Consider the following 14,242-nt stretch of genomic DNA (forward strand, 5'->3'; position numbering starts at 1 on the left):
AATCTCTGAAGCCGTCTTTTTGACATGCAATGAATATTGTAAATAACTACAAATGTAATGAGTAACATATGACTGAAAGAAACTGATTTAGCTTGGCACTTTATGTAATCTGAATTTCAAACAGTTATATAATGTACTTGTATAAATTCTATAAATAAAGTCTATAGCTGGAATAAAATCTTGCAGTGAAAGATTAGTTTGAAGATGTCTTGTAAAAGTGAATACATTGTAGAACAGACAGCAGTACATTAGACTGCATCAGCAATTAGCAAGGATTAATGGAATTAGATATGTCTAAACACAAACAGACATGCGATGAGATGTACGGACAGATTGATTTTATGATGATCTAGTGCCAAAATATCAGGGATAATGCCATAAATGTATGAGCAGAATTCGGCTATCCAGCCCATAGCGTCTTCTCCACCATTCAATCATGCCTGATATGGTTCTCAACCCCATTCTCCTGCCTTTTCCCCATAACCCTTGATCCCCTTACCAAACAAAAACCTGTCTATCTCTGTCTTAAATACCACTCTGGCTGAAGAATTTCTTCATCTCAGTTCTAAAGGATCATCTTTTCAGCCTGAGGCTGTGCCCTTGGGTCTTAGTCTCTCCTACTAATGGAAACATCTTCCCCAATTCCGCTCTATCCATGCCTCCTGGTATTCTGTAGTTTCAATCAGGTCCCCTTTCATCCTTCTAAACTCCTTGCAGTTCACACCCAGAGTCCTCAACCGCTCCTCATATGACAAGACCTTCATCCTTGAAATCATTCTTGTAAACCTCCTCAGACCTCCTCCAAAGTCAGCACACTTTGTTAGATATAGGACCCAAAATCGCTCACAATATTCCAAGTGTGGTCTGACCAGAGCCTTATACAACCTTAGTATATTCCTGATCTTCTTCGTAACCTTCTTGAAATAAATGCTAACATTGCATTTGCTTTCCTAATTGCTATCTGAATGTGCAGGTTAACCTTAAGTCCCTTTGTACTTCAGATTTCCAAAGTTTTTCCTCTTCTATTCTTCCAACCAAAGTGCATAACCTCACATTTTTCCAAATCATATTCCATCTGCCACTTCTTTGCCCACTCTCCTAGCCTGTCCAAGTTTGTTTACTGCCTTTCTGCTTCGTCAACACTACGTGTCCTTCTACCTGCCTTTGTGTAATTTGCAAACTTAGCAACAATGCCCTCAGTTCCTTTGTCCAGATTGTTGATGTATAATGTGAACAGTTGTGGTTTCAACACTGACCACTAGTCAGATTTTGAAATCCTGAAAAAGACTCCTTTAACCCCACTCTAGCTTTCCATCAGTCAGCCAATCCCCTAAACATGCACGTACCATGCCCCTAACAGCATGGACTCATTTATCAGCCTTCTGTATGGCACCTTTTCAAATGCCTTCTGGAAATCCAAATAGATCACATCTGCTGGCTCTCGTTTGATACGACAGGAGTATGAAAGAATCATTTCTTTATAATATTTACCTTTGAGATAAGAAAGTGAAGGCTGTCTGAAATCAATAGTCAGTTACGGCTAAATTTGTTTTAAGAACTATAAGCAGATTATGGCTGGATTTTACAGTACAAATAGTGGTGCTATCAACATTCCCTGTTATTAAAGTGTTGGTGTTTTGTTTCTCAAGAACTTTGTGCTATTCATATCTCTCTGAGACGTGGCATTCAAATACATGGACGTATATGCCTTTCTTTGTACTTAGGTAATAAACACCCATAAAAAACTTTTATGAAGTGGTTATATTGAAGTGGTTCATTTCTTCATGCAGAAAGACCCAAACAAAATTCAGGCTTGGGCTGATAAGTGGCAATGAGCATTGATGCCACACAAGTGCCAGGCAATGACCATTTCTGATAAGAGAAAGTCTAACCATCACCTCTGATGACTCCCTAAAATCTGTCCACTGTCTACAAGGCCTAAGTGTTGTAGTTATGGCAAATGCCAATAAATGTATGAAGACAATAGACAATTTTACTTTTTAAGAGAAATAGAGTCATAGAGATGTACAGCATGAAAACAGACCCCTTAGGTCCAACTTGTTCATGCCGACCAGATGAGACCAGAATTGCATGCAATATTCCAACAGTGGCCTAACCAATGTCCTGTACAGCTGCAACATGACCTCCCAACTCCTGTACTCATTACACTGACCAATAAAAGAAAGCATACCAAACGCCTTCTTCACTATTCGATCTACCTGCAACTCCACTTTCAAGGAGTTATGAAGCTGCACTCCAAGGTCTCTTTGTTCAGTAACGTAGAACTTTGACAATTTAATGACAAAATGGAGTCTAATGAGAGGAAAAGTGGCATTTTTATAGTTTATTTGCAGACAGGATTAACTCATACCTGGACATGTATCTGGAAAATCACTAAAATATGAATGGCTTTCTGGGGACCCTTCCATTGAAGAAATAGTAAGATGCAGCAGATCCCTTGTGGAATTAACAGTTACAGGTATCTGGATGTTTTCTGAATTTGAGTCACAATAGTCCTCTCACATCTGAATGCTGGAGAAACTCAGCAGATATGTGGAGAGAAAAAGAGAAGTTAATGTTTTGAGTCAGATATGACTCTTCATTAAAAGTTCATAACTTCTGAACAGAAATTTACCAGCATGCTTTGCTTTAGCTTCAGATTTCTAGCTTCTGCAATATTTTGTTTTTATTCTCCTGACTTGATGTCTGCAAACTTGAAATCACTTAAAGGTGGATGTCAAGGAAACCATTTTATTACGAGAAGATCCAAATGACCACCATTCATTCCCCATTTGTAACAATAGCTTATGCCATCAGTTTTTTTTGTGTGGTTAATGGGATTATTGATTGTGGTCATGTGACAGAAACTGGCTGAGATAGCAAATATTGTATTATTCCTAAAGAAGCCAAGAGAAAGCAATGTGGATAAAAGATCTCAGAAGGGAGAGATTCTATCTTAAAAAGGAAAGAATCCTGACTCAAAAAGTCACCTCAAGCAAAGAAGTGAAGCTTTTCTCATGCCTACATATTATCATTTTACTCCATGGTTTGGCCACAACTTTAACTAGAAATACCAATAACCTTACATTTTAAAAAATTAATTCATGGGACATGGCCATCACTGGCCAGGCTAGAATTTATTGCCCATCCCTAATTTCCCAGTTGAGGGTCAACCACATTGCTGTGAGTGCAGTCACATGTACGCCAAACCAGGTAAGGATGGTAGATTTCTTTCCCTGAAGGATATTAGAGAACAAGATGGGTTTTTCCTAACAATGGGCAACAGTTTCACGGTCACCATTAGACTCTTAATCTGCTGTGGTGGGATTTGAATCTAGATCCTCAGGATATTATCTGGGTCTCTGGATTAATAGTCTAATGATAATGTCACTAGGCCATCACCTCCCACTGTATTAAACCATTCTGATTTAATGAACAAAGATCTTTAACATCCATTTCTCCTTCAGTGAACCAAGAGGGTATATTCAGGTCAACAGTGTTTCTGGTAACCTTCGTGAAAACTAGTACAATATTGACTTTCAGGACTAAGTGCATGCTTCAGCTTTAGAAATCACCTTTTAAAGTTGTGTGTTTAGTGTGAATGAGGACTGAGTATTTGTTATGATTACATTACAGATTCTGTGTAAAAAATGTTTATCCTTCCTTTTGATTTAAATTTAAAAGAAAGCCCTTTCTGTGCCTGTTCTGAAAAGTCACAGTACTAAAGGGTTAAAACTAATCTTTTCCAGTATATCTATCCTCTGGTGGTCAGTTGAGAAAAGGAGAAATCGTTCTACAACTGTATCCTGTCCATAACATGAGTTATGAGCATGATGGAGTTCTCTCCACTTAACTGGACAAGTGCAGCTCCAACAGCTATCAAGAAACTTGACACCAACAGCTATCAAGAAAAAGCAGGCACATTAATGGGCATGCCCCAGCCCACCAGATTAAACACTCACTTCCTCCAAATCTACCATTACGGGTCTTGAATTGTTAACTCTGCTTTCTTTCTACAGATGCTGCCAGGGCTGCTGAGTTTCTCCAGCATTCTCAGTGTTTGTTTCAATTATGAGAGGACTCAATTTCAGAAAACATTCAGACACCGGTAACAGTGCGCCATCTACAAGATGCATAGCAATAATGCACTCAGAATCCTTTACCAGCACCTTCCAAACCCATAACCCCTACTACCTAGAAAGACAAGAGTAGCACACAAGACATAAGACGGAGCAGCAGAATTAGACTTTCAGCACATTAGTCTACTCTGTCATTCAATGAGATTATGGCTGATTTGATAGTCCTCATTTCCTCTTTACTGCCTTTTCCCCATAGTCCTTAATTGCTTTACTAATTAAAAATCTGTCTATTTCAGCCTTGAATATGTTGTCGTCAAGAATTCCACAGATTCACTAACCTCTGTGAGAAGATACTCTTCCCCATCTCTGCTTTAAGTAGGTGATCCCTTATTCTGAGATTATGTCCTCTGGTCCTAGACTCAGGTGCTTGGGAATACCTGCAAGTTTCTCTCCCAGTCATCTGCCAATTTGGTTTGGAACTATACCTCCATTCTTTCCCTGTCACTGGGTCGGAGTCCTGAAATTCCTTCTCCAACAGCACCAAACAATTGCAGTTGTTCATGAATGTGGAGGAGCCGGTGTTGGACTGGGGTGGACAAAGTTAAAAATCACACAAGAACAGGTTATAGTCCAACAGATTTATTTGGAGACACTAGCTTTCAAAGCGCTGCTTCTTCATCAGGCACTATAACCTGGTGTTGTGTGATTTTATCGCTGTTCATGAAGGCAGCTTACCATCACCTTCTCAGGATTATTATGGATAGATGCTTGCCCAAGCAGTGATGCTCATATACCATGAATGAATACAATAAAACATGCTGGAAAAGTGGTCAGGGAGCATTTGCCCTTTATAGTGAATGGGCAAAACCCTGAATTAAGTCCATTTTTAACAATCCAGTAGGTTCAGTGCATAAACTCCGACACTGAGTGATTATGGTGATACACAGTTACTTGCCCTGTTCATTCAGGTCTTAGGTACCTTGTAGGATATGCAGTCTCAAAATGGCTTTCTAACCCAGTACAAAAACCCATTAGGAGGTCTCTAAGTCAGTCTAACAAATGATATTTTCCACTAACCATAAGTTTGATCCAATGATACCAATACACACATGAAGATCATAATTGTATTGTAGAAAAACACAATGCAACTAGCCATAATCCACAAAGGACAATGTTATGTTAGAGAGCCACATGTAGTGTGAGGGCAAGGGAAGGAGACATGCCTCCACAAACAGCTAAGTCAGCACAGGGTTTGAGGAAGCACCTTTGGCATCACTCTCCACCACACTAAGCAATAGTATCTTAGCAATTGTGCTAACCCAGCCCCACAGTGCTGAATATTCCTGCAAATTAACCAAATGACTTTGCACACTAATTGGAAGAAAGAAAAGCTTGCATTTATAGTGCCTTTTTCCGATTAAGTACATCTTGAAACATAGTCGTTGCTAATTTAGTAAACATATTTCAGTCAATATGCACAAAGAAAACTCACACCAACCGTACTAAGATTTTTGGTCTGTGATACTGATTGAGAAAAAAATTATTCTGAACACTGATGGTGCCTTCTCTGCTTTCCTGTGCAATAGTTGTGTGGATCTTTAAACTCTATCTGAGCAGGGGCTGCATATCTCAACTAAAAGACCACACTCCTGACAGTGTGGGACTACCTCAGTACTAGAGTCCTGGAGTTTAAATTGAATTGGGAACTTTATGACTCGGGGAAGAGAGTGCTATTATCAGAATGTGCTCAGAATGTGCCCAATATGATTAAATCTTGTAGTTAATCCTGTAAAGACAATACAGACGTACACTTTATAACTTTTACCAATCTTCCATGGGGCTAGCAAAGAACAACATAGCTGTACAGTTCTTTGCTTGAGTGTACAATCACCACTGTGATTCAAGTACTGCTTGTAAAGGGTTACCAAGATAAACATTTATCAAATGTCCCTCTCTCGACATGCTTAAATAAAGATGACAATTAACCTAAAGGAGTGTACCTCACAGAGTTGGCTTTCAACTTTTTTTTATTCATTCACAGGATGTAAGCATCTTTGACTGCAAAAGGATTTATTTTCCATCTCTAGGACCCTTGAGCTGGTAGTCGTGAGCTGCCTTCTTGAACTGCTGTGGTCCGTTTGCTGAAGATTGACCCACAATGTCCGCAGGGAAGGAATTCCAGGGTTTTGATCCAGTGGCACTGAAGGAATGGTGATATATTTCCAAGTCAGGATGGTGAGTAGCTTGGAGTGGAACTTGCAGGTATTGGTGTTCTCATACATCTGTTGCCCTGGTCTTTACAGATGGAAGTGGTCATAAGTTTGAAAAGTGCTGTCTAAGGAACCTTGGTGAATTTCTGCAGTACATCTTGTTGCTAATACACATCACTGCTACTAAGTGTTAGTGACGGAGGAAGTGAATGTTCATGCATACAGTATTAATCAAGCAGACTGCTTTGTGTCAAACTTCTTGAGTGTTATTAAAGCTGCATTCATTCAGGAAAGTAGGTGGTATTCCATCACATTTCTGATTTGTAACTTGTAGATGGTGGACAGACTCTGGTGAGTCAGGAGGTGAGTTACATACTGAATGATTCCAAAGTTGTGACCTACTCTTGTAGTCACAGTACTTAGAGTCATAGAGTCATAGAGATGTACGGCATGGAAGCAGACCCTTTGGTCCAACCCTTCCATGCCGACCAGATATCCCAACCCAAATACAGTCCCACCTGCAGCATCCGGCCCATATCCCTCCAAACCCTTCCTATTCATATACCCATCCAAATGCCTCTTAAATGTTGCAATTGTACCAGCCTCCACCACTTCCTCTGGCAGCTCATTCCATACACGTACCACCCTCTGTGTGAAACCATTGCCCCTTAGGTCTCTTTTATATCTTTCCCCTCTCACCCTAAACCTATGCCCTTTAGTTCTGGACTCCGTGACCCCAGGGAAAAGACTTTGTCTATTTACCCTATCCATGCCCCTCATAATTTTGTAAACCTCTATAATGTCATCCCTCAGCCTCCGACGCTCCAGGGAAAACAGCCCCAGCCTATTCAGCCTCTCCCTATAGCTCAAATCCTCCAACATCCTTGTAAATCTTTTCTGAACCCTTTAAAGTTTCACTTGTGGTTATTCCAGTTTGGTTTCTTCTCAATGGTAACTCCCAGGTTGTTGATAGTAGTGGATTCAATGATGGAAATTTTATTGTATGTCAAGGGGCAATAATTAGATTCTCTCTTCTTGGAGATGGTCATTGCCTTATATATGTGTGGTGCAAATATTATTTGTCAGCTGAAGCCTAGATATTGTCCAGGTTTTGCTGCAATTGGGAACGGTCTGCTTCAGTATCTGAGAAGCCATATATGGTGATGAATACTGTGCAGCCATCTGTAAACATCCCTATTTCTGACTTGACGATGGAGGGAAGGTCATTGCTGAAGCAGCTGAAAATGGTTCTGCCAAGGACCTAGAGAAACTTCAGCAGAAATGCCTAGGAACTGAGTTGACTGACCTCCTACAAACACCACCATCCCCCTTTGTGCCAGGTATGCCTCTAACCAAGGGATCAGTTTCTCCATGATTTAGACTGTCTTAACTTTAGATTAGGTTCCCTACAGAATGGAAACAGACCCTTCAGCCCAACAAGTCCACACTGACCATCTGAAGAGTAACCCACCTAGACCCATTCCTCTACCCTATACTTATCCTTTACTAATGCACCTAACACTACTAGCAATCTAGCGTATCTTTGGATTGTGGGAGGAAACCGGAGCACCCGGAGGAAACCCACCCAGACACGGGGTGGATGTGCAAACTCCACACAGACTGTCGCCCAAGGTGGGAATCGAACACGAGTCCCTGGCATTGTGAGGCAGCAGCGCTAACCACTGAGCCACCATGCCATGCTGGAATGTTAACGAATAAAGAGTGCAGGCACATAGTTACTTAAAAATGGAGTTGCGGGTAGTCAGGGTGTTGAAGAAGGTGTGTCTTCTTGTGTCTTCTGTACTCAATGCATTCATCAGTGGTCATTTTATGGCTGTCCAGGATATTGGTTAGGCCACTTTTAGAGTTCAATTCTGGTCTCCCTACTTAAGAAAGATGTTAAATTTGAAAGGGTTCAGAAAAGATTTACAAGGACATTACTCGGATTGGAGAATTTGAGATATAAGGAAAGGCTGAATAGGTTGGGGCTTTTTTCTCTGGAGGGTCGGAGGCTGATAGGCTTATAGAGGTTTATAAAATCATGAGGGGCATGGATAGACTGATTAGCCAAAATATTTTTCCCAGAATAGGAGAGACCAAAACTAGGCTATCTGGACGGCACGCCTGAGTTGGACCGAAGGGTCTGTTTCCGTGCTGTACAACTCTGTAAACAAATATTATGGAGTTGATCAGAATTAATGTTTCTGAGGAAGGGTCACTTGATTCGAAATGTTAACTCTGATTTCTCTCTACAGATGCTACCAGACCTACTGAGCTTTTCCAGCAATTTATGTTTTTGTTTCTGATTTACAGCATCAGCAGTTCTTTCGGTTTTTATTATGGACTTGATTTTCACCTTTAAATTATTTGCATTTTGTCAGTTTTCAGCTTATATTTAGAAGAGTCTCAACTTTAACATAAATGGTCGAAGAAAAGTGGGAGAAAAACTATTTAGAGAATGCTTAGATTGAACAAAATAATAATTGAACAGCGAAGGCAGTGTGAACGGGATCTTCCAGACTTAATCTTTGTAACTACCTCAAAAACCAAACATCCTGGGTGCTGCATTGTTTTCTGAATCTGGCCCCTTTCGGCTGATATTTTGTGTTGGTTGTTCTAAAATTAGATATAAAAAGCTGCAGATAGTGGAAATCTGACACCGTTGGGTTACAGACTACGGTAGTAAAGAGTGCAACAGACTTAATATTTCAAGTTGTTGATCTTGGGGCATTTTCTTTCACAATGCTTTTTTTCCCCCCCTTTTTTTTTGCTATGCAACATCCTTTCACGCTCCAAACAAAACAAATTTTGACCCTTTGCATCGTAGCTTCGGGATTGCATTTGATTCCTGGCGCTAACTTTCCCACAGTTTGATTGGCCCTGAAAATGTAGCAAGAGAAAGGGACACATCACACGCCGCAACAGCTGACCCTGAGCTGCGCGCGTGCGCACTGGGCTGGCTGCGGACTGGCCCCTTTAAGAATGTGGCATGTACCATAATTCTGGAGGGGAGTACGATCAACATTGTCTATCCGGTATGAGATATAGACTGGATTCTACGGGATATTTCGAAGTTAGATTAAAGTAAATTATCTACATACTGCGGCACTCTGCGGTGATATTTCTGTTCAAATGAGCAAGTGTATTTATTCTCTGTCAGCTGCTGGTAGAGACCTCCCTCAGAAAGCCGTGGTAATGTAGTGTTCCAAGTGGGTGACGTTGGAAAACAAAGATGGCGGCGGGGAACAGCAACTACTGGGAAGGTGAGGGGTCGGGGCGACGGGCCGCGGGGTGGGAGCCGAGCGGATAAAAATCCACACCGTGAAGGCGTAAAGCGTTTACCCCTTCCGCCCCAAACCTGTACTCTAACCCCCCACCCCACTGCCCATCCTCCCCAACTGTACCCCCGAACCCCCCCCCCCCCCCCCCCAGCGGCAGTAAAAGTCTCTTAGGCCATCCTCCAGTAACGTGTGAGAGCGACTGCCTGATGATATCTAAAAGTCCATCTGCGTAGTGGGCGGTGAGTATCAGCAACCCGGCTGCTGCTGCCAAGTATTCAGCCTGACCCCCCCCCCCCCGACCTATAATGTGGGAGTGTCATTACCCTCCTTGGCAGTCGGCAGCTGGATGAATTTGGGGGGAGTGGGGTAGAATCCTGTCCAACCCAACGTTATAGAATATCCAAGGAACAGCTGAACAAGTTTCCATCTTTGCCTGTCACACAGCAGACTGGGATATCTTAGTAACTTTAGAGGCTTTGTAGTGCAGTGCTAGTGCTCCTGCCTCTCACCTAGAAGCCCTGGTTTCTAGTCCTACATTCTCAAGAAGTGTGCAATGTCTTCAGGCTCTTGTGGTGAACTGATAGTGTCCCTATCTCTGAGCCAAGTAGTGCAATAATATCTCTGAACAGGTTGGTTAGAAAATATTTACCTGAGTGGAATACAAGTCTGTATTGTACAATTTCAGGAATCTCTTTATCATCTGTATAGCTTCACTTTATATAGTGGAGAAATCCTGAAGAAGGGCCTGTGCCCGAAACGTCGAATCTCCTGTTCCCTGGATGCTGCCTGACCTGCTGTGCTGTTCCAGCAATAAAGTTTCAACTTCACTTTATATAGTTTCAACTTTCAGGTTTACACAGGAGGAGGTTGGATTTGATTTTTGTGGATTAATATATTCTCTGATTTATAATGTAATTTGGCATTTACATGGGCTGTTGTGGTACAGTGATTTTGACCTTAACTCTGGACCAGAAGATTTGCACTTAAGTCCCAATTGCCCCAGAGATGTATTGTTACATGGCCAAATAAGTTGATTAAAAGCAATTTAAAAACAAAGTATTTTATAATCCATCCATAAGCTGCAGTTGAGGAAAGATCTACATTTCTGCAATTTATATCACAACTTCAGAATGTTCCAGCTTTACTCCCTAACAGCCAATGAAGTACTTTTGAAGTGTAGTTGCAGTTATAGGAACTTTCCTTTCTCAGTTCCAATGTTTGCTTATTTCTTTCTTTTGACAGCCATGCCTAAATCTCACTTCAATTTAGTGCCAATAAATTCATTTTTATGTATCTCAATATACTTCATTTTTTCATGGCTATACTATCTTGATACTCTTTTTCCCAAAGTTACATTTTTGAGATGGTCGTTTATGTGCTTGCTTGCAAGTAACAGCAGATGGAAAACAGTTTGTTATAGTACAAAGAGACCTTGGAGTGCAGGTTCATAGCTCCTTGAAAGTAGAGTCGCAGGTAGATAGGATAGTGAAGAAGGCGTTTGGTATGCTTTCCTTTATTGGTCAGAATATTGAGTACAGGAGTTGGGAGGTCATGTTGCGGCTGTACAGGACATTGGCTAGGCCACTGTTGGAATACTGTGTGCAATTCTGGTCTCCTTGAAAGGAAACTTGAAAGGGTTCAGGAATGATTTACACAGATGTTGCCAGGGTTGGAGGATTTGAGCTATAGGGAGAGGCTGAACAGGCTGGGGCTGTTTTCCCTGGAGCATCAGAGGCTGAGGGGTGACCTTGTAGAGGTTTACAAAATTTGAGGGTAATGAATAGGGTAAATAGGCAAAGTCTTTTCCCTGGGGTCGGGGAGTCCAGAACTAGAGGGCATAGGTTTAGGGTGAGAGGGGAAAGATATAAAAGAGACCTAAGGGGCAACTTTTTCACATAGAGGGTGGTATGTGTATGGAATGAGCTGCCAGAGGAAGTGGTGGAGGCTGGTACAATTGCAGCATTTAAGAGGCATTTGGATGGGTATATGAATAGGAAGGGTTTGGAGGGATATGGGCCGGGTGCTGGCAGGTGGGACTAGATTGGGTTGGGATATCTGGTTGGCATGGATGGGTTGGACCGAAGGGTCTGTTTCCATGCTGCACATCTCTATGACTCTATAACTGTCGTATTGCTCAATGAATTGCCGTACAAGTAAATTACTCCTTTAACTTCTGAAACTGGATGCACTTCAGTGATAACCAACAAAAACTGGATGAAGTCCTTGTGAAAATTTAAACTTTTTTTTTGTAACTTTTGATTGCAAAGTGTAAATGACAAGTGAAAGTATGATTCAAAAATGTCAAGATGTTTTAACAATCCAAGGTTCTATACTTCAGCAAGGCTATTGTCTTTTGTATAACATCATTCAGTCAACTTTTCCCAAATGTTCACTTTTGCTTCTGATGCCATTTTGCATCAATTTCAGGACCATTAAAAATTAGCGATGAATGTATTAATATGCAAAAATCATTGATTTGTGCTTTAGTATGCAATTTACAGTTTGCTTCCATCATGGGGACATACAAAGCTATTGAAGTTGCACCAGTCTTTTTATATAATACTGGGTTCTGAAGAAGAATCACTGGACCTGAAATATTGACTCTGCTTTCTCTCCACAGATGCTGCCAGACCTGTTGAGTTTCTCCAGCTCTTTCTGTATTTGTTTCAGATTTCCAGCATCCACAGTTCTTTGTTTTTTGACCTTACGTGCACCCTGTGTTTCAGTAAAAGTACATAGCATGTTTGTTAGCTACTGAAAAGATAAATGTCAACCAGTGATCCATCTAATGTTTACAAGTAGAATTCATGAGGATGTGTGTTTGTTGATTTGTACATCTTTTCTTGTTGTATATCATGCATTGACTGTCTTGTAAACAGGAAGAGATGAGAGATTCCCATGTTTGTCAAAGGATTACAATGTGAAACAATGTCATCTCTTTAGTGACTGGCAAACCTGCTATGCACATTCCTGAATTCTGCAAAATGGAGTGCTGTATGTGTAAAGTTAATTCTGACTGTCAAGTGTTGTCTGCCATCTTTTTAAAGATGTTTGTGATAAAAGACTTATTTAGTACTTCAGAGGTGCACTGATACAAAAATAGTTTTGTATGTTGCAGGGGAAGAACCATTAAATATGGAAGAAAGCATGATTTGGAGTGAGTTCCTAGCCATGAGTGAATTGACTAGTTAAGATGATGACTTGAACTTATAATTCTCCAGCCAGTGTGCTGTGGAAGCTTAATCCTGAATATGTTCAAGACAGAAATTGATAGGTTTCTTGAGACTAATGATGTTATGGGATATCATAGTATGTAGAAGTGGTATTGAGGAGAAGGTCAGTCACAGTCTAGTTAAATGGTGGTGTAGGCTTGATGTGCTGAGTGGCTTGATGTTCCTACTCTGAAGTTTTATCTGAATCATGACTTCAGTTGAAATGTATTCTCAATAGGTGTTCTGTGCAAGGTATAGAGGTGGATATCATGAATGAGTGTTTACTTGTGTTAATTGTGCTGGTTTTCATGTTTTAATATCATAGAGGGGATGCCTTCGTAATATTAGTGGTGTCTAAATTTTGCTGACTTGAACACCAATGCAATACTTAGTTTTAAGTCAATATTCAGTTATAAAGGGAATTTGAGACTAAATTGTCGTTTTTAATTATGAGTTAATTGTTACAGGGGATTTCTGTAATGTAGTTTCAGGAATAATTTTCTGAAAAGTACTTGAGATGGTGGTGCTCCAAGTAACCGTTTAACTGAATGACAGGACATGGGTTAACAGCTATGATTTTTCACGGAGATGATCAGTCTCTCCAAACGCATGAATAGAGAAGTTGGCTAAGTTATTGATTTCATTTGTAGAGAAGAGAAACTGCCCTATTTCTACCTCAGTTAGCCTTGCGCCAAATGTGTTATCTGCAGAGATCACTCTTCATAGATGTGTTTCATCTGCTGAGAAGACAGAAATTATTTGGAAAGTGGAAGAAAGGTAACTGAACAGGCAAAGTCCGAATGTAGTCTAGGGTGATGTGTATAAAAAATAGGAAAATAGAAATTGCAAACCTGTCGTAACTTGTAACAAAAGTATTTTGTTTGATGTTCTGAATAATACTAATATGATCAGAAATCTGAATAAAGGCAAAATAAAAAACAGTAAGAGAAGAAAATCCAAGTTGGAGATTTGGAGAAATGCTGTGATTTTTTTTTTTTATCACCTATTATTTTCCTCACTCCCCTTCTTTTTAAAAACTATTGTTATCACAATACATGATTTGGAGGTGCCGGTGTTGAACTGGAGTGTACAAAGTTAAAACTTGTACAACACCAGCCTATAGTGCAAAAGGTTTATTTGGAAGCATTAGCGTTCAGTACACTGCTCCTTCATCAGGTGGTTGTGGAGCATAAGATCATAAAAGATAGCTAAGTTCCGTACCCATAGGGAGGGTCTCAACCGGGACCTTGGGTTCATGTCACACTACAGGTGACCACCATTGCACTATTTATACACACACACACACACACACACACACACACACACACACACACTTACATGCATCCTCTCACAGACTTAGATCACTTTACACACTCACACCCACACATATAGAGTCTCTCACAGACACTCACAACCCCCCACCCCAGACAGACACACACAAAAACCCACATGCACACATA

General features: G+C 40.7%; 1 protein-coding gene across 3 annotated transcripts in view; it reads left to right on the plus strand.

The window, feature by feature from the left end:
• Nucleotides 1–9,436: 9,436 nt before the first annotated feature.
• gosr1 (golgi SNAP receptor complex member 1) overlaps nucleotides 9,437–14,242 on the plus strand; it is a 98,221-nt gene continuing 93,415 nt past the window's right edge. Inside the window, exon 1 of one of the 3 annotated variants that reach the window (XM_043718400.2) lies at nucleotides 9,437–9,552. In XM_043718400.2, coding sequence (XP_043574335.1) covers nucleotides 9,522–9,552 — 31 coding nt within the window. In that variant the 5' untranslated portion in view covers nucleotides 9,437–9,521. Of the gene's footprint in view, nucleotides 9,553–9,790; nucleotides 9,810–14,242 lie in introns of those variants that run through there. The other 2 variants (XM_043718399.2, XM_043718401.2) reach the window with 2 other exon arrangements.

The sequence above is a fragment of the Chiloscyllium plagiosum genome, unplaced genomic scaffold (genome assembly GCF_037043375.1).
Source record: "Chiloscyllium plagiosum isolate Xiang-an unplaced genomic scaffold, Cpla_swu_hap1 HiC_scaffold_31, whole genome shotgun sequence".
Classification (NCBI taxonomy): domain Eukaryota; kingdom Metazoa; phylum Chordata; class Chondrichthyes; order Orectolobiformes; family Hemiscylliidae; genus Chiloscyllium; species Chiloscyllium plagiosum.